Consider the following 19806-nt stretch of genomic DNA (forward strand, 5'->3'; position numbering starts at 1 on the left):
TTTTCCAGTGTGTCATGTCAATGGATTCACACAGTATGTAGCCTTTTGGAATTGGATTCTTTCTCTGAGTGATAAATTTAGATTTATCCATATTGTGTATATCCATAGCTCATTCCGTTTTATTGCCGAAAACTATCCTATTGTATGGATATTCCACCACTTTTTTATTATTTGCCTATGGATGGACATTTGCATTATTTTCCATTTTTGGCAATTTTTTAAAAGATTTTATTTATTTATTCATGAGAGACGGAGAGAGAGAGAGAGGCAGAGGGAGAAGCAGGCTCCCAAGGAGCAGGGAGCCCGATGCGGGACTCGATCCCAGTACCCTGGGATCATGACCTGAGCCGAAGGCAGACCCTTAACCATCTGAGCCACCCAGGCGCCCTTTGGCAATTTTTTTTTAAGATTTTATTTATTTATTTGTCAGAGAGAGAGAGAGAGCGAGAGAGCACACAAGCAGCGGGAGCAGCAAGCAGAGGGAGAAGCAGGCTCCCCGCTGAGCAGAGAGCCAGATGCAGGACTCCATCCCAGGACCCTGGGATCATGACCTGAGCTGAAGGCAGATGCCAAACCAACTGAGCCACCCAGGTGCCCCCATTTTTGGCAATTTTGAATAGAGCTTCTATAAGGATCAACATCCCAGTTGTTGTCTGAACTTAAGTCTTCCTATTTGTCAAGTAGATACCTAGAATGGGGACCGCTGGGTTGTACGGCAAGTGTACGTTTGACTTTATTAGAAACTACCAACTGTTTTCCAGAGTGGCTGTATCGGTTTGCATTCTTACCCACAGAGTATGAGAGTTTCGGTTGCTGTACATCCTTGTCGGCACTTGGTATTTTCAGTTTTAATTTGGGGGGGCATTCCGATAGATGTTAATGGTATCTAGTTGTAGATCTAATTAGCCTTTCCCTCATGACTAATGATGTTGAGCGTCCTTTCATGTGCTCTTGAGATTCTTGAGAATTAATAAACCCATACCCCAACTCAGAAACCAACCCACAGTGCTAAAGAGATTTCTGTGGATTCACGTTTGGCCCGACAGACTGGAACATTTTAGCAGCAATGCTCAGCAGATGACAATTGGATTCAAAGCACATATGCCAGGTCTGTCAAGCCAGCAAGCAGGCGGCAAGAGGCTCCTGGCTACTAAGCACCGTCTCCTCTGTTCCAGGCTTTAGGGAGAGAAAAACATTTCCTGCCTTTGCCTTCAGATGTCCTCCTTGTCAGACTCTACATCGTTCCTGCCATGGTTTTTCCCCTGGACCTCCTATTTAACATTCTCCCTTTCTTCTTTCCTTTGCTAAATAACTGTTTATTGAAAGCACACTGCGTGCCAGGCACTGCGCTAGGCTCTAGGGTCATAAAGTTGAAGAAGATGCTTACTCACAATAGGTTCTCATTCTAATGGGGGGATTAGCATAAAGCAGCTTTTATTTATTTTTTTTAAAGATTTATTTATTATTTATTTTTGAGAGAGTGAGAATGAGAGAGAGAGAAAGAGTACATGAGAGTGGGGAGGGTTAGAGGGAGAAGCAGGCCCCTCGCTGAGCAGGGAGCCCGATGTGGGACTCGATCCCGGGACTCCAGGATCATGACCTGAGCCGAAGGCAGCTGCTTAACCAACTGAGCCACCCAGGCGCCCAGCTTTTTTTTTTTTTTTAAGATTTTATTTATTTATCTGTGAGAGAGAGCGAGCGCACACAAGCAGGGGGAGAAGCAGGCTCCCTGCTGAGCAAGGAGCCCTACGTGGGCCTCGATCTGAGGACCCTGGGATCATGACCTGAGCCAAAGGCAGACAGACACTTAACTGACTGAGCCACCCAGGCATCCCCCTAAAGGATGATTCTTAACCAGCCAGGAGTCAGGAGGGCTTCCTGGAAAAGGAAACACCTAAAAGGAGTCCTGAAGGATGGGTGGCTATTGGGCTAAGAGACACAAAGAGGGCATTCCAGGCAGAAGGGACAGCCTGAACAAAGGCCGGGCAATAAGAAATAGCATGCTGTGTGTGCACTTCTGTGAGAAGCTCAGTTTTACTCAGATCTAGGGATGGAGGAGTGGAGTGGCAGGCGATGGAGTTAATGAAGGAGATGGGGCTGGATCATGGAGAAGCTTGCGCTGAGGCATTTGAATTTATCCCCAAAGCTATTAAAGTGCTTTTAAAAGCTAGGTTTTGGGGGCACCTGGGTGACTCAGATGGTTAAACATCTGCCTTAGGCTCAGGTCATGATCTCAGGGTCCTGCTCAGTGGGGAGCCTGCTTCTCCCTCTCCTTCTGCCCCTCTCCTCCCCACCTGTCCCCTCCGCTCCTGCTCTCTCTCTCAAATGAATAAATAAAATCTTTAAAATAAATAAATGGGGCGCCTGGGTGGCTCAGTCATTAAGCGTCTGCCTTCGGCTCGGGTCATGATCCCAGGGTCCTGGGATCGAGTTCCGCATCGGGCTCCCTGCTCGGCGGGAAGTCTGCTTCTCCCTCTCCACTCCCCCTGCTTGTGTTCCCGCTCTCGCTGTCTCTCTCTGTCAAATAAATAAAATCTTAAAAAAATAATAAAATTAAATTAAATTAAATAAATAAATGAAAGCTAGGTTTTGGTGGGGCACCTGGGTGGACGTGGTTACGCGTCCAACTCTTGATTTCTGTTCAGGTCATGATCTCAGTGTCTTGAGATGAAGCCAGTATGGGGTTCTATGCGTGGAGCCTGCTTAAGATTTTCTTTCTCCCTCTCTCTCTCCCCCCACCCCACCCGCTTATGTGCTCTCTCTCTCTCTTAAAAAAATAATTAATTAATTAAAATAAAAGTTAGATGTTGGTTTTAGAAATGCCTTCCTTTTCTGCTCTGTTGATTCTAATTCATCCTTCAAGGCCCATCTCAAAGTCCACCTCTTCTTGGAAGTCCTCTCCGATCCCCCTAACCAGAAAGATTGGCTCCTTCCTGGGGCTCTTTGTCCTGCTTTGTACTTACTAATCAGTCTGCCTGGAGGGTGGGAACTATAATTTGTCCCACTTTGGGCTCCTCATGACACCTGACGCCGGGTCAACACAAAGAAGGTGCTAATGTTTGATGAATGTGAATGAATTTGCGAATGGAGAAAGTTTTCTGGGCAGCCCAGCTCTCCAATCTGATTAGACTAGTTCTCAAATTTAAACATGTGTCAGAATGACCTAGAGGGTTTGTGGATTCTGGTCTTAGCCTCCAAGTTTCTGATTCATAGGTCTGGGAAGGAGAGGGGGCCTGAAAATGTGCATGTTGAACATGCAGAGTGAGTTCCCACGCGATCATGATGCTGCTGGTGAGGACCACACTCAGGGAACCTTTGATGTGGCTGTGGTTACAATTCAGGTGCTCCTCACAGCCAAGCTGTGGGCCAAGCATTATCAAGGGGCCCTCGTTGCTGCTGCTTATCACAACCATCTGACCACCTGACCCTTCAGAGCATCTCTTCCTGGGATTTCCTTAGTCTTGCCTTTGTCCCGCCCCTTGGAGCTGGAGCTGGGCCTTAGAGTGCCCTCTCCTGGTTCTGTGCTCCCAGGGACTCCCCAAGGCTTCTCAGAGGAATGCTGGTCACATGGGTTCCTTTTTTTTTTTTTTAAAGATTTTATTTTTTAATTGACAGAGACACAGCAAGAGAGGGAACACAAGCAGGGGGAGTGGGAGAGGGAGAAGCAGGCTTCCCGCCGAGCAGGGGGACGCAGGGCTCGATCCCAGGACCCCGGGATCATGACCTGAGCAGAAGGCAGATGCTTAACGACTGAGCCACCCAGGCGCCCCTCACATGGGTTCCTTAACAGGCTTCTCTCCCACTAAATAGTTTCACCAGTGAGCCCCAGAGGACAGGACAAATCCTGGGTGTGACGTGTAAAGAAGCCTGGGATACAGCACAGCTCTTCCTAATAGGTTCAGAAAGGGGTCTTGTCCCCTTTAAGAGCCACTGCTTCCTGGACCTCTGCAGCTCCCCATCTCCCTCTCCCAGGCTGGGAAGGAACTGCTTAATTAACAGCTCCACTTCCTGCAGCACCTGGGGCTCCCCCTCCCCTGAGCCCCTACCACTTACCTTTGGGCTTCCCAGGTCAATTCCCTACCAGGGCCAGGTGATGGTCCTCAGCCCTCTGCTGGGGGAGGCTGAAGGCCAGAGACTGGCCTGGTGGGGCCACAGGGAAAACTGACTGGTGCAGAGGGGCAGCCCTGGGGGTAGGAGCAGGGGGATTTCCTAAGGGAAACTATCATTTGATTGGCCGGTTTTCTCTCCTTCTTTGAGTGTTGGGTGTCTGGGTTCTCTGCAAGACTGTGAAACCCTGTGACTGCCCAAGCGGGAGCCTTGTAGAGCTCAGGGATGCAATGTGTTGGGCTAGGTCTGCTCAAAGAGGCCTTAGAATCCTTCTAGGCTCCTCCAGTGCTGTGCAGCACTGCCGGCAGCCCCAGATGGAGTTGCAACCCGAGCAGCTGGTGGGCTGTCTATCCCCAGGTCCATGGCCAACAGTGAACACACCTTCATTGCCTCAAGCCTGATGGGGTCCAGTGCAGCCTCTTGGGAGAGATCATCAAGCGTTTTGAGCAAAAGGGATTCCTCCTCATTGCTATGAAATTAATTCAGGCTTCAGAAGACCTTCTCAAAGAACACTACATTGACCTGAAGGACCGACCTTTCTCTGGTGGCCTGGTAAAGTACTTGCAATCAGGGTCTGTGGTTGCCATGGCCTGGGAGGGGCTGAATGTGGTGAAGACAGGTCAAGTGATGCTCGGGGAGACCAACCCTTCGTACTCCAAGCCTGGGACTATCCATGGGGCTTTTGCATCCAAGTTGTCAGGAACATTACCCATGGCAGCGATTCCATATAGAGTGCAGAGGAGATTGGCTTGTGATTTTGGCCTGAAGAGCTGGTGGATTAGAAGAGCTGGATCTGTGGGCGACAAGAGAGCAGACCTCAGTGCTTTGCCCACTCCATTCCCTCTCCCTCTCATGGGCAGGGGGCCAGGGTCTAGCAAATCCAGTTATTTTTGAGAACTTACTTATAATCTGGAGGGGAACTGGGAGCGCTCTCTGTTCAGTATTATGTGCTACCATCAGATTAAAATGTTTCATTCCTCCCACCCCCACCCCCCCAAAAAAAGAGAATCCTTCTGAGCTCAGCTTAGACCTTGGAGGCCTTTGTGAATTTAGTAAAGAGAGTTGATTTCTGCTGGTGGTGTCTGCCATAGGACAGAAGCAGAGAACCCCAGCAAGGAGGTGAGAGAAACTCTGGAGAGACCCCTTTAGAAGACTGATCCTTGGAAAGGCTTTGTGTTTGGACATAACTGAGAGCCTTTAGGGGCTCAGGTGTGCCAAGGATCCTCCAAAGAACATGATCTAGACAGTAGGTCCCAGTCCCAGCCCAGGGAGTCACATTGCCAGGAGGCCAGGAGGCACTCTGCATTTGTACCAAGGATTCCAAGTGGTTTTTGTCTAAATTTAAAAATATATATCATGAAAATCTTCAAACCTATAGAAAAGTTATACACCTACCTCTCTAGACTATCATTCTGATTTAACTCTACTTGCTTCATCACATACCCATTCATCTACCCATCCTTCTTGTCATCCATCAATCCATTATTTTTTGAGAATTTCAAAGAAGTTGCAGACATCAGTATACTTCCTGTAAATACTACAGCGTGTACTTCATTAAATAGGAATCATATTGATTTATGAACTTTTTCTTTTGAGATAAAATTTACATGAAATGAAATGACTAAATCTCAAGTGTACATTTGCTACGTTTTAACAAATACGTATGCCTGTGTAACCCAAATCCCTATCAAGATATGGAACATTGCCAACACACCAGAAAGTTCCCTCAAACCCCTTCCCAGTCAATCCCTGCCCCCGCTCCCACCACCACCACCACCACCCCCAGAGGTTACCACTATCCTAATTCTTATCCATCATAGACTGTTTGCTTGTTTTAAAACTTTATATAAATGAAAGCATATAGTGTATACTATTTTGTGTAAAGCTTCTTCAACTCAGTGTAATGTTTTTGAGATTTATCCATATTGGTGCAGTTTGTTCCTTGTGATTACTGAATAATATTCTATTGTGTGAATGTACTACAGTTTATTTATCCATTTTTCCAATTGATGAGCGTAACTATTACAGCGATTGTTATGTTAATGACATAGGAAATGCCTATGCTATTTTTTTAAATGCCTATGCTGTTCTATTTTTTTTAAAGATTTATTTATTTATTTGAGAGAGCGAGAATGAGAGAGAGAGAGTACATGAGAGGGGGGAGGGTCAGAGGGAGAAGCAGGCTCCCCGCTGAGCAGGGAGCCCGATGTGGGACTCGATCCCAGGACTCCGGGATCATGACCTGAGCCGAAGGCAGTCACCCAACCAACTGAGCCACCCAGGCGCCCTATGCTGTTCTATTAAGGAAAAAATTTCAGGATACAAAATTTATATACAATATGATCCTAACTGTGTGAAGAAAATAATTCATAGGAAATATGCTAAAATGTTAACAGTGAGCTTTGCTATGCTCTAAAAACTATTTTATTAATTTATTTTATTTTATTTATTTTTATAAATAATTATAGATTCACAAGAAGTTGCAAAGGCAGTACAAATATACACTTCACAAATATACACTTCATATACACTATACACTTCATCCATTGTCCTCAGTGATTACATCTTACATGACCTAGTACAATATTAAAACCAGAAAAATGTCATTGCTATAAAGTGTGTGTATAGTTCAGAATCATTTTATCAGGTGTGTAAATTTATGTAATCACCACATGCAAGGTACAGAATTGTTCCATCACCTCTAAGATGCAACCCTTTCTAGCCACACCCATCTCCTCCCCGACCGTCCCTAATCCTTTGCAACCACTAATCTGTGCTCCATCTCTATAATTTCATCATTTTAAGAATGTTCCATAAGTGGAATCATGCAGTATGTGGCCTTTTGAGACTGGTTTTTTTCACTCAGCATAATGCCCTTGAGACCCATCAAAGTTGTTAAGTGTTATCTGTAGTTCATTCCTTTTTATTGCTGAGTAATATTCAATGGTATGGATAACACCCCTCCCCCCCCCCCACTTTTCAAATTCCTACTGAGCATGAGATGTTTTAATTTTTAGGAAAAAAGAAAAGTACTGATGGGAGGGGGCAATGCATAGAGAAGCAGTTCACGCCTTCAAGGAAATGTGTTGAATTAAATAAGAGAATTTTAGGCTTGGGATGCCCTTGGCAGTCACCTAGGTAAGTTTTTTATTTTGCAGGAGTCCTCCTTGCAGTCCTGGCAGGTAGTTGTACAGCCTCTGTGTGGATATTCCTAGTAACAGGGAACTCATTATCAAATAAAGCATTAAATCAATAACAAAATATGCCTTTCTTCCTAGAGCCTGGGCATGACTGAGAGAAGATCTTTGTCACAGGTTATCTTTGCCCTACCGAGGGTTTCTTCCCTGTCTCCCCTAACCAGGTAAACATAAGCCCAAGACAGTGAGCAAAGCCTGCAGAGCCTGAGCAAGCCATTGGATATGCTAGATCCAGGAATGGACTCCCCAGGGGGATTTCAGTACTCATTCGCTTAGAAAAACAAGAGGCGGCAGACCTTTTAAAATAGAATGAAATTCTGCATGAGCCCACACACAAACCCACAGTCCCCTAGGAATAGTCTCCTTTCTGCATTGTAGGATGCCCCCCAAAAGGCACTGAACCACTAGTCCAAGAGGAAAGGTCTCAGATTCTCACCTGCTTCCAATCCTTTGTAGCTGACCTAAGATCACTTTTTCCTTCAGCTTTCCTCGAGAGCAGACTCTGATCTGTCCATGGTTCTGACTGCTAATGTATTTCCCTGGAAGGCAAGGCGAGGGTTCTTTCATTCATTCCTTCATGATAACTAGCATTTATTGAGTACTTACTATGTGCCAGAGTCTGTGATATGCTCCTCACATTTAGCCTCTTTTTATTTAAGTCTACCAGACATAATGAAGAAGAGCACAGATCATACACATACAGCTTAGTGAAGTTTCATACGGTGAATTCATTTCATACAGTGCACCAAAACGAAGATCAAGACATAGAACGTTATCAGCACCCAAGAAGGCCTTTCATCTCCCCTTCCAGGTGCTATCCTCCAAATGTAACCACTGCCTTGACTCTTAACAGCATAGATTACTTTTTTTCCTACTTTTGAACTTTCTATAAATGGATCATACGGATTGTCTTCTCTTTGGGGTCTGGCTTCTATAGCCCAACATTATGTTTGTGAAGTTTATTCGCATTGTTCTAGACAGTTGTAGTTTATTCACCCTTGTTGCCATGTAGCATCACCTTGTGTAAAACGTTCCTCAATTTATTCATTCTACTGCTGATGGGGCATTTGAGTTGTTTCCAGTTTTCTGGAATATCACTGATGGAAACATTCTTGCTCATGTCTTTAGGTGAACATACGCTTTTCCATAATATATAAGATATTGTATATACATGTATATATGAATATGTATACACATACACACATATATATTGGGTGGGAAATGTGGTACATTTTTCAATTCCCATTTTTCAGATGAGAAACAGAGGCTTGAGGACGTTGAGCCAGGAAGTAGTGGAGCTGGGACATGAATCCTATCCTGTCTGGGATTGGAGCTCAAGTTCTCTAACCATCATGCTTTACTGCCTCCCAATGCATGGGCCATTTAACAGTATTCATGATGTCGGGGCGCCTGACTGTAGAACATGCGACTCTTGATCTTGGGGCTGTGGGTTTGAGCCCCATGTAGGGTGTAGAGATTACTTAAAAATAAAATCTTTAAAAAAGCAAAAAGTACTCATGACGTACTGGACTGGTTGCTGCCATTGAGGGAGACAAAAAGATAGGAAGGCACAGTCATGCAAGAAAGAAATTGATAGAAGGGTGTGATAAGGAGTCTGAGGAAAAGGGGGTCATTTTTTTAAAAGATTTTATTTATTTGACAGAGAGAGACACAGCGAGAGAGGGAACACAAGCAGGGGGAGCAGGAGAAAGAGAAGCAGGCTTCCCGCGGAGCAGGGAACCCGATGTGGGGCTTGATCCCAGGACCCTGGGATCATGACTTGAGCCCAAGGCAGATGCTCAACGACTGAGCCACCCAGGTGCCCCAAAAGGGGGTCATTTTTATCTTGGAAGATCATAGGAGGCTTCCTAGAGGAAAAAAAAAACATCTAAAGAGGAAAGATGGGGGCAGATTCTGGGCATGTCAGGGTGATGAGGGAAGGAGTGCCAGGCTGAGAGAGTCTGGGGACAGAAGAAGAGGAAGTCCTCCTAGAGTCACAGCTACAAGGCCCTCAGAGGTCACCTTGTCCAGTCCCCATTGTCTACTCACCCATTTTTACATTGCTGGCTTCCAAATTTATATACCCAGTCTTGAATATTACCCTGATTTCTAAACTCTTTTCTATTTAGTTGGATGACAAATAGGCATCTCAGATTAACATTGCCAAGAGAGGGCTCCCGATCTTGTCCCCACACACTCCAAACTGCTCCTCTTCCAATCTTTCTTGTTCTTTGGAACTACCAGCAACCAACTACTCAGGCGCTCAACCACAGCATCATCCTTCCTTCCTCCCTTTCCCTACATCCAATCCATGAGCATGTCCCATCAGCTATATCTACAAAGCCTACTCTGAATGTGATCTCTCCTTACCACCTCCCCGCTACCACCCTGGTCATGATTACCATCATCACTCACCTGGATGACTACAACAGCCTCCTCCCTGCTTTCCCTGCTTCCATGCTCCTTTGGAAGGCCACAAGGAGAAGCCTTCTTTGCCTCTCCCCGCTTCTGGTGGTTCCAGATGTTCCTTGGCTTGGGGCTTCCTAACTTCAATCTGTACCTCTGTCTCCACATGGCCTTCTCCTCTGCACCTTGTCTTCCTATTATTGGTGACCTCCTCCTATTGGTCATTAAATTTCGGGTCCACTTGGATAATCCACAATGATCTCATCTTAAGATCCTTAACTTAATTACATCTGCAAAGATCCTTTTTCCAAATAAGGTCACATTCATAGGTTCTGGGTGGACATATCGTTTAAGGAGCCATCATTCAACTGAGTACAGAGGTGAATCTCAGAAGCTAAAAGAGTTTAAATTGAGTTTAAACTTTAGTCCTCCAGTGAGTAATTATTTTTCAAAGCATAAAAGACTCTTGGCCTGCACATACTTGCTATCTCAGCACTGACTGTCCATGCATCACTTCAAAGGTCATTCTGAGGAGGGAGTGTCTGCATTGTGTTTGCTGCAAGGCTAACTTAGGGCTATGAGTCTAGCCAGGGGCCTTGCCGCAACCCCAAACCCACCAGATCATTGCTGGGGGTATTGTCATTGCTACTAAGGGGCCAAAATAGTTTCCTTCCAAAAAATGACCTCCCCAAAGAGAGCTAGTTACCTGCTATGCTGGTGACAAAAGGAAAAAGAAGGGATCCAAGAAAGTGCTGGTTCTGACCAAGGATGGTAGGCAGCCTCTATGATGGATGATCCCCAGTGATCTCCCCACCTAGTTTTTATGCCCTTATGTAATTCCCCTCCCCTCAAGCATGGGCTGGAGATACAATATAGTAAAATTGTAAGGATGTTATTTCTAAAATTTCCGTGGCTTCTCTATTGCTCACCTTTTCTCACCCTCTAGCTTTCTTGCTCTGAGGGAAGCCAGTTCCCATGTCGAGCAGCTCTGTGGGGAGGTCCCTGTGGCAAGGAACTAATCTCTCCAGCCAACAGCCTACAAGAACCTGAGGTCCTTGGTCCAGGGGCCCTCAAGGAACTGAAGCCTGCCAATAGGCTTGTGAGTAAGCTCAGAAGTGGACCTTCTGAGGCCCACAGACAGCCTATGCGTGAGCTTGGAAGCTGATCTCCCTGCCCCAGATGACCCCTCCTATGATGCAGCCCTGGCCAACACTTTGATTGGAGCCTGTGGAAGACCCTGAGCCAGATGCCCCCCACTAAGCTGTGCCCAGATTCTTGCCCCACAAAATCTGTGAGATGATAAAACATTTATCAATTAAGCCACTACGTTTTAGAGTAATTCGTTGTGCAGTGATAGACACACTCAGATCTAAATTCCTAGGATATATTCGACTATGTGGAAGCCTCATGCTATAACAGTAGCTGTGTTTACAAATTTGAGGATTCACAGATATTAGCTCATATCCCTTCTCAAGAATCCTACAACATCTCCTCCTACTCCTTTTCTTTTTCTATTTTTAAATAAACATATCAAACTATAGTGACAGTTACACATTCTATTTTTTTCTGCCTCATGTGTTGTGAGCATTTCCCCATCTCATTAACTATTCTTCAAAGCATTCTTTATTCCTCGCACCTCTTTAGCAGCCCATTATAGGAGTGCGCCAATGTTAATTTAGTCACTCCCCTCTCTTATTTTTTTTTAAAGATTTTATTTATTTATTCATGAGCGACGGGGGCGGGGGGAGAGAGAGAGAGAGAGAGAAGCAGAGGGAGAAGCAGGCTCCCAAGGAGCAGGGAGCCCGATGCGGGACTCGATCCCAGGACCTGGGGATCATGACCTGAGCCGAAGGCAGACGCTCAACCATCTGAGCCACCCAGGCGCCCTCCCCTCTCTTATTTTTGAGTTTTGAGCTCAAGGTAGGGTTTTAACTCCTTGGGTCACATCTATGAGTACATGCCAGCCCCTTCAAGCAGGGCTTATGGGAGGAATATGGGGTAGGTGGAAGGCAGGATCGTCTGTGTTTAAGTGCTCCTAATGTTGCATCAAGTCTGTGCCACTTCCTAGTTATGTGTCCTTGGGCTGGTTACTTAACACTCCCAGGCCTCAGTTTCCCCTTCTGAACAGTGGGAATAATATCCATACCTACCTCACAGAGTTACTGGAGGCATATTAGAGGCATAACCTGGAGTTAACCCAAGTAAAACACAGCACAGTATCTGACTATATTTAGGGTATATGGACACAAGCCAGACCACAATATCCTCACAAACACACACTCCGCTCCTCGTTGAGTCCTGGTCTATGGTGCATTATATCAGCTCTTGTTCCAGACTCCAGCTGGCCTCCAATCAAAAGCACCTTGGCTTTCCTCCCACCGGTCTGCTCTCCATGAACCTGTGGTGACCCTGGCTCTGGCACCACCAACAGTCCTGCAACCATCACACCAGGCTTAGCTGTGTGGTCCTGGGCAAGTTCAGCCTGTCTCTGGGTCTCAGCTTCCTCATTTTCGATATGAGGAGGGGGTTAGATTGGGAGGTCCCTGAGGGATTGCCCACCCCTAAACTCTAGACTATTACCTCTTCTTTCAAAGGCCCTTCAGCTTCAACCATGCCGAGTACAATCAGAGCTTTAAAGAATAGGCCAACGCAAAAAGAATTGGAAAACATTTTAATTTATTTACCATAACATGTGTGCCGAGATTTGTGCTCAGCATCCTGGAGTGTGTTAAATACTAGCATAGTGTCTGTTTATATGTGCGTGAAAATCTGGGTGAAGATGGGGCGCCTGGGTGGCTCAGTCAGTTAAGTGGCTGCCTTTGGCTCAGGTCATGATCCCAGGGCCCTGGGATCGAGCCCCACATCGGGCTCCCTGCTCGTTGGGGAGCCTGCTTCTCCCTCTCCCTCTGCCTGTCTCTCTCTGCCTAGTTGTGCTCTCTGTCTATCTCTCTGTCAAATAAATAAATAAAATCTTAAAAAAAAAAAGAAAAAGAAAATCTGGGTGAAGAATTGGGGTTTCTCATCTCAGGCCCCTCACAGAGCTTGTCCTGAGTCTGAGTGAGAACCCACACCCACCCCCCCAACCCCTACCCCAGCAGATACTGCAGCTGAGCTCCTGCTTGGGAGAGGCAGGGAGCTATCTGGGAATAGCCTGGGGAGCTGACCCTGGAGAATCTCCCAGAGGTCTTGGTATGGCTACAGGTTCCCCTCCTGCAGAAATCCCTGGGGGAACTGTTCCAGGCTTCTCCCCAACTCCAACCCACAGGTTCAGTTCCTTGGCACTGAAAACACTGCTAGGGAAGAAGAAGTCCACTTCTGGGCTCCTGCTTGGCCTCTCCCTATCCCTCTTGGACTCTGGACTAGCCCCAGCTAGGTTGAGGTTTCAGGAACTGCAGGGCTCCCCCACAAACCAGAAGAAAGAGCTCCTTCCCGTTCCCAGCACATAAACCTCACACCAGCCCCCAGTTTCTAGGACTTCAGCTCCTAGGGTGCCCGGGCCAGGATCCCACCAGGAGAAAGAGGAGCAGATGGTGGTGTTTCAGGTCCCCAAAATGTCTGTGCGACCTTGGGCACATCACATGGCTTCTCTGGCCTCTGTCTCCTTATCTAAAAAAGTGGTGTGATCATCTGGATTTTGCAGAATGACCATGAAGATGAAATACAATAATGGCGGTGACAGGGCCTGGCAGTGCTGGGCAGCAGTGATGACGTTCTCCTCCTGGTGAAATGCTGGGCCAGCTGGTCAGCCAAGAAAGGGAACCGCCAATGGTAAGGGAGGAGATGCCAGTGTGCTGAGGTTGCTACTTCAGTCCAAGGAAGGGGCTAGCTCGGCTCTCAGGGATGGGTTAGAAGTGGACTTGAGCAGAGGAGAGCAGGGGGAAAGCCAAGACTGGGTGGGGGCTGGGATCCACACCCAGCCCTTGCTGATCTGCTGCCGATAAGGCCGCGGGCTTGTACTCCCCACCCTGCAGGCAGGCCAGCCCCAGGGCAGTTGAGAGGCTGTCAGGTGAGGACCCCAGCTTCCCTCTGGTGGGGTGCTCCATCACAAGGGGCTGTAGAGGGGTGGGCTGGGCTGGGGGACTGGGCAGGAGGGTGTCGAGCTTGGAGGAAGGCCTTGGCAGGCTGGATCCAGTGAGCGAGGCTGACTGGACAGGGCTGGGGCACAGTTGGGCAGGAGATGCGGTGACCTGAGTGGAGTCAAGGGACAGAGAAGGCAGAGGGGACAGGGGGAGGCCAGGTGAACTATGAGGCTGTGGATCTGGAGAGAGCCGGTGAGCCGAGGGAGAAGAGACTGAGGTCTGAAACAGGCCCAGCTGCTCCTGGCAGCCATGTTGTCCATGGAGCATGGAGTCCGGGGGCCGCTCGGTCTGGCCCCAGCAGCCAGGGGTCACTGGAGCCAACCAGGTGGCAGAGTCCATGAGGCACAGGCGTTCATGCGCTTGCAGGGTCCGGCTCCACCACACCAGCTCCGCCTGCAGGGCCTGGATCTCCCTCCGCAGCAGATGGTTGTGTTTCTCCAGGGTCTCGTGCTGCTGGGGGCAGAAGCAGATGGATGGGGGAGGGGACGTCAGCCAGCATGAGTCGTGTACGCCGTCCCTAGCGTCCTTAACTTAGAAGGAAAGGTATATTGCCAACGAAATGTCTCCGCGAGGGCCCCTTGGCTCCTCTCTGGCCGGCTCTCCACAACCACCCAGCCCCTCTTGCCCATTCCACTCCTACTGGGGCTCCGATTGGCCTGCTCTTCATCCTCACCACCGGTCCCGTGGGCCAGCTGGTCTCCACCAGCCGGCCACCTCCACTCACTTGAGAACTCCACCAGTATCCTGACTGGGGCGCCCCTGAAACCTCCCTGTTCTCCTGGCCCAGAGGAACAGTTTGGCAATTACGGGATCAACTGTACATTCAAGTTCAAGTCCTTTAAAGGCTCCCACGCCTCCCTGTGCACCGTAACCCCAGCTCACACCTCCAGCTTTATCTCTCTGACTTCTCCTGCTCCCCTTAACTTCCTCTCCCTCCAGTGGACTCTGCTTCCTCACCACATTTCCTGTCTCCTCTGCCTGCACACTCTTCCAGTACCTCCTCCCCTGGGCTAATCCCGACATGGCCTTCTCACGACAGCTTGGAGGTCATTCTGTTTTGCACACTTCTAGGCTGCTCCATGCCCCTGTCAGATCTCCCTAGTGCCCAGAACTGACTCACGGAGGCACTGTGGGAGGAGCCTCGGGTAGTGTTTCAGAGGGTGGCAGCATCGGAATGTTGTATTCGGCACCCCCGAATCAGCATCTGGTAGGTTCTGTTCTGCTGGACTCTGAGTTCTGAGAACCTACTGATAGCGTGCAGTTCTAAACGACCCTTTATAGTGACAGCAATGAAAGAGCTTTCTTTCCACAGCTCCTAAGGCTGAGTGACTTCCTCTGGTTCCCTCCCCTACCTCATCCCTTTTGTGGACAATTTTTATTTATCTTTTATTTATTTTCTTTTTTTCATTGATTTGAAAGAGAGAGAGACTGCGTGAGCAGGGGGAGGGGCAGAGACAGAAGCTCAAGCTGACTCCTTGCTGAGCACAGGGCCCTACTGGCCCCACGCGGGCTCCACTTGGGGCTCGATCTCATGACCCGTGAGATCATGACCTGAGCTGAAACCAAGAACCGGACACTTAACCCACCGAGCCACCCAGGCGTCCCTTTTGTGGACAGTTTTTAAAAGGAGAAGCCACAAGGGTGTTTTACATAAAAAATGTTGCTGAGAGCATGAACTCAAAATGCTAACAGGCCTCAAAACCACTAGCAGCCCTACTTCCAGGCTGGTCTCTGCATGTGGAATGATATTTTTAAAACATGGCATTAGGTCACCTCTCACCTAAATTCTCCAAAGGCTTCAATTCACCTCCAGAAACTGAGTCATTTACTGGTTCACTCCTTCGTTCCCGCACCATCTCTAGGCCGCTCACGTGTTACCTCCTCAGGGAAGGCTTCCCCAGTTAGGTTTCCGTCACCCCACCCTCCCTGCTCCCTTGCCTCTGCCCTGCTGTATTTGGCCCCACAGCGCTTATCACCAGCTGACATCCCCAATCCCCCATGGATAATTTATTTGTCTGTCTGGCCTCCCCATGAAAACATGAGCCCTGGAGAGGGTGGGGTAGGTTTTTGTCTGCTGGGTTCACAGCTGTATCGCTGATGCTGAGAAATGTACCTGTCACATGGAAGACACTCAATAGGCCTTCTTAGAAGGAGTGAACACATGAATGCATGAAGTCTCTACCCTGCCAGGCGGGCACCATCCTGGTCCTCACTCACACATGCCCACGCCAGCACTATTTCATTTGCTGGCATGCCTTTTCCTACCTTCATCCGTTTGGAAAACTCCTATGCATCTTTCAAGACCAGCTCAGACTCCATCTCCATTATCACCCTGATGCCACTGGCTATGTGTTGCCCCACCTTTGTGCTCCTAGAGCATTTTATTCTGACTCTATCATCTGCTCCACAGGGCACGACCGAGTTCCTTCTGTTTGTCGGGCACTGCTCCAGGTGATGGGGAAACAGCAGGGGACAAAATAGTTCCCTGCCTTCATGGTGCTCCTAGTCTGGTGAAGGAGACGAGCAATAGACCTCAAATATGTAAGTTCAGGGCTAACAAGAAGAATAGAGAAGAGTAACAGGTAGCCGGCTCTTTAGATCATGTGGTTTAGAAAGGCCCTTCGGAGGAGGTGACATTTAAACCAAACAACCGGAAAGAAGTGAGGATCTAGCTGGACTGTGGTCTGAGGCTAGAGAGAACAGTCTCTGCAGAGCCCCTGGGCTGGATGTGGGTGGTCATCGAAGGAACAGGGAGAACAGGGTGTGGGGTGTTAGGGGAGGAAACAGCACAGGGCCTTTGGTAGGCAGGGCTGTAGAATTTCACTCAGCACTATAAGAACTAAGGTGTAAGCATTTTTCCCAAGGGCCAGGTCCTCAGCCCAGCTCTGAATCCTTTCCCTGGGATGGAACCAGTGATGTCCTTTCTCTCTGCCACAGAGGAAGAAGAAAAGCTCCGGGCGCCTGGGTGGCTCAGTTGGTTAAGCGACTGCCTTCGGCTCAGGTCATGATCCTGGAGTCCCGGGATCGAGTCCCACATCGGGCTCCCTGCTCAGCAGGGAGTCGGCTTCTCCCTCTGACTCTCTTCCCTCTCGTGCTCTCTATCTCTCATTCTCTCGATCTCAAATAAATAAATAAAATCTTTAAAAAAAAAAAAAAAAAGAAGAAGAAAAGCTCCAAGGGTCAGCTTACCATCCAGGGTCAAATTACCATGCAAGGTTAAGAGGCAAGTACAGTGGAGCCCTCCCAGACCCCACTGGGCTCCTTTGCCTCCTTTAGTCTCCACAAGGGTCCTGCCAGAGGGGGATTATGGTCCCCGTTTTTGGATGAGGTCAGTGAAGCTCAGCGAAGGAAGTGACTTGTAGCTATGAGTGCCACGGCTGGCACTCTAAAGCAGCCCATCTTAACCCTGAACGAGTTTCTCATAGGGTGAGTGTTTGTCTCCTCTCCCTAGATCTGGGGCACCTCAGGGGCAGGGCTGGGCTGCGGACACAACTTTGTGTCCCCAGAGCCCAGTGCATGTCTGGCACAGTTTGTACTTAGCACCTCTCTCAAGCTCAGGCAACCTGGAAACATACAGCAGTGGAGGGAGAGCCACTCACAGGCATGGAGGTAGGGATGGAGGAGAGGTGGCCAGGCCAGGAGAGTGGAGTCAGGGTAGGGAAAGGAAGGTATCCCCCACCTGGTGCAGGGCGTCCGCCTTGTCCGTGTGCTTCTGCCGGCTGCGCTGGGCGGCTGCGCGGTTCTTCTGCTTCTTCTTCAGCCTCTGACACTCCTCGGGGTCCTGCAGGGTGTGAGGCAGAGGGCTCAGGGGTCCCGGCAGGGGCTTGCACCCTCTGTCCAGGCCATCTGTAAAGCCACACTCTCCACGATCCAATTCCCCAAGAGTCTCCTGTCTCCTAGAGGCCCCCTCTGGCTTTCTGGGCACCCACACACGGCATCGCTCGCAGGTACACCTTGTTGGAACACCTGCCTCACCCACACGGCCTGCTTACAGCTCACAATGGGGGAGGATGAATGGAGAAGCCCAAAGCCTCAGTTAGAATGCAGACAGAATGGACTTCACACCTACACTCTACTTAGCAGCCATCCTGCTTTGGGCAAATCGCTCCCTTCTGGAGCCCCGCTGCCTCATCTGTACAAGGGCCACAAAGCAGGCTTTGTGAGCTTCACCAGGAATGGCAGGACCAGGGTCTGATTCGGCTCTGTGAGCCCAGGCCCAGCCCAGGCCCAAAGCTGATATTCAGTGCCTCAACAGATATTTATTGAGCACCTACTGTGTGCCAGGCACCGAGTGAGGGGGACAAAACAGCAAATCAAGCAGGCAAAAATCCCTGCCCTCAAGTTGCTGACATTCTAGTGTGGCAGCAACCTGGAAGGAATGCATGAGTGGACCCAAAGCTTCCCAGCAGTGCCCCTCCCCCTCCCCTGGACCCCCCCCCCCCTTAGGGGCTCCGTGAAACTTACACAAAGTATTTAACCCCAATGCCCCATGTTTTGGAAGGTCGGGCAAGAGAGAATGTTGGAGACCCCATAGCCCAAATCCCCCTTCCCCTAGGTCACTCTGGGAGTGCGTTCTGACTGTAGGGAGCTCAGACAGGACCCAAGACCCTGCCCTCCCTGGCTGAGAACTCCATGTTGCTCAGTTCATGGTCACAAGAGGCCCATCGCAGGTTCTGGGAGGGCCAAGAGACTGGAGCCTGGGGGAAAGACCTGCACTTGACAGAAGGAGATAGGCTTCTGGTACTTGGGTCCTGGGAGAGGAGCAGGGCCTCCAAGGGGAGCCATGCCGCCGGAGAATTTGGGGAGGGAAGAGAATGCTCCCATAAGGGCAATGAGGGGAGGGTGGGTGTGGAGACAGCACTCTTCAGAAGCAAGTGTTCTAAAACGGGAGCCTGGCTCTGCACTATGAGAGCAGGAAAGCCCTCACTTCAATCCCCTGGGGAAACTGAAGCCCAGAGAGGGGATATGTGGGTCCCACGGTCACACCGCCCGTAAGCACAGAGCTGGGACTAGAAGCTCTGGCCATGTCCCTCCCTGCCTAGGAACTGGGGACGCTTGGCCATATTCCCCGTCTCATCCCCTGTCCCTGGTTCCCTGTACTCACCGTCCTGGTCAGCAGCCCACTGCCCCCACAGAGGTGCATGGCTTAGGCAGGGGGCGGGCAGAGGCTCAGTTCGGGTGTCCCTCTGCCACTGTGACCTCCCAGTGCCCTCTGGGGGCCCAAGGAAGTGGCAGCTCTTTAAATCCCCGGTGACCACTCCGCCCCCAGCAAACCAAGTTTCAGTTTCTTCTAAAGCCACTGGCTGCTCAGAATCCCTGGCTCGGGTTGGCTCACGTGGCTGGAATTTCCTAACATGAACTGGCCTTCCGGTTGGGTCCCTTTTCTGGAAGGAGAGCGACGGCAACAGAGGGTGGCCAGAGGAGGGGACACCAGAAGTCTGTTATTGGGGAGGGGGTTGTGGGGGAGGGAGGGCAGGCGGCCAGGCACAGAGCCAAGAGGCGAAGGCAATGGGGAGCCGAGGGCTCATGTGCGACACGGGAGAGTCTCTGGGGGCCGGAACTGCCGGCGTCCAGGTTCGCTGCCCACCTCTGGCCCGTGGGAGCTGCGCAGCTTTGAGAACGTGATTCATCCTTGCTGATCTTAGTTTCCTCATCTCTAGCGGGTGTAGGGGGATGGGACAAGTAGCTACTCACAGCTTCACGGAGGAACCAAGCAAGATAATACAACCACCCCCAAACCCTCTGAGACCGATGTTGAGGCAAGTGTGCAAAAATAAGCAATGGCCCTTAAATAGGAGAACAGATGGATAAATTACTGTGTTTTCATTCAACAGACCACGCAGAAGTAGAGGGAGCGGTGTCTAGCGGTTAGGAGAACAGCCTCCAAGCTATGTGACTTGGGGACATAATTTCACCTTTCTGGGGCGCCTGGGGGGCTCAGCTGATTAAGCGTCTGCCTTCGGCTCAGGTCATGATCTCGAGGTCCTGGGATCAAGCCTCCTTGCTCAGGGGAGCCT

At 49.4% G+C, this 19806-nt stretch overlaps 1 protein-coding gene and 1 pseudogene across 2 annotated transcripts; one reads left to right on the plus strand and one right to left on the minus strand.

The window, feature by feature from the left end:
- The first annotated feature begins 3740 nt into the window (after positions 1–3740).
- LOC113914446 lies at positions 3741–5001 on the plus strand (annotated as a pseudogene).
- A 6616-nt stretch (positions 5002–11617) lies between these two features.
- On the minus strand, positions 11618–19064 carry BATF2 (basic leucine zipper ATF-like transcription factor 2). 2 transcript variants are annotated; one of them, XM_027579943.1, is made up of 3 exons: positions 18894–19064; positions 17469–17570; positions 11618–14239 (listed from the first exon to the last, which is right to left on the minus strand). In XM_027579943.1, exons 1-3 carry the CDS (start codon positions 18930–18932, stop codon positions 13556–13558), a joined length of 825 nt encoding a protein of 274 aa, XP_027435744.1. In that variant the 5' UTR covers positions 18933–19064; the 3' UTR covers positions 11618–13555. The 2 variants fall into 2 exon arrangements, with proteins under 2 accessions (XP_027435744.1, XP_027435743.1); XM_027579942.1 differs by having other exon boundaries at positions 11619–14242.
- Positions 19065–19806: the final 742 nt, after the last annotated feature.

The sequence above is a fragment of the Zalophus californianus genome, chromosome 11 (assembly GCF_009762305.2).
Source record: "Zalophus californianus isolate mZalCal1 chromosome 11, mZalCal1.pri.v2, whole genome shotgun sequence".
In the NCBI taxonomy this organism is placed as follows: Eukaryota; Metazoa; Chordata; class Mammalia; order Carnivora; family Otariidae; genus Zalophus; species Zalophus californianus.

Coding starts and splice junctions, on each gene's coding strand:
- BATF2 (XM_027579942.1), bottom strand. CDS start 18,932: ATGCACCTCTGTGGGGGCAGTGGGCTGCTGACCAGGACG. Junction 17,571..18,893: donor GTGGGCTGCTGACCAGGACG/GTGAGTACAGGG, acceptor CACACCCTGCAG/GACCCCGAGGAGTGTCAGAG. Junction 14,243..17,468: donor AGGCGGACGCCCTGCACCAG/GTGGGGGATACC, acceptor TTCTGCCCCCAG/CAGCACGAGACCCTGGAGAA.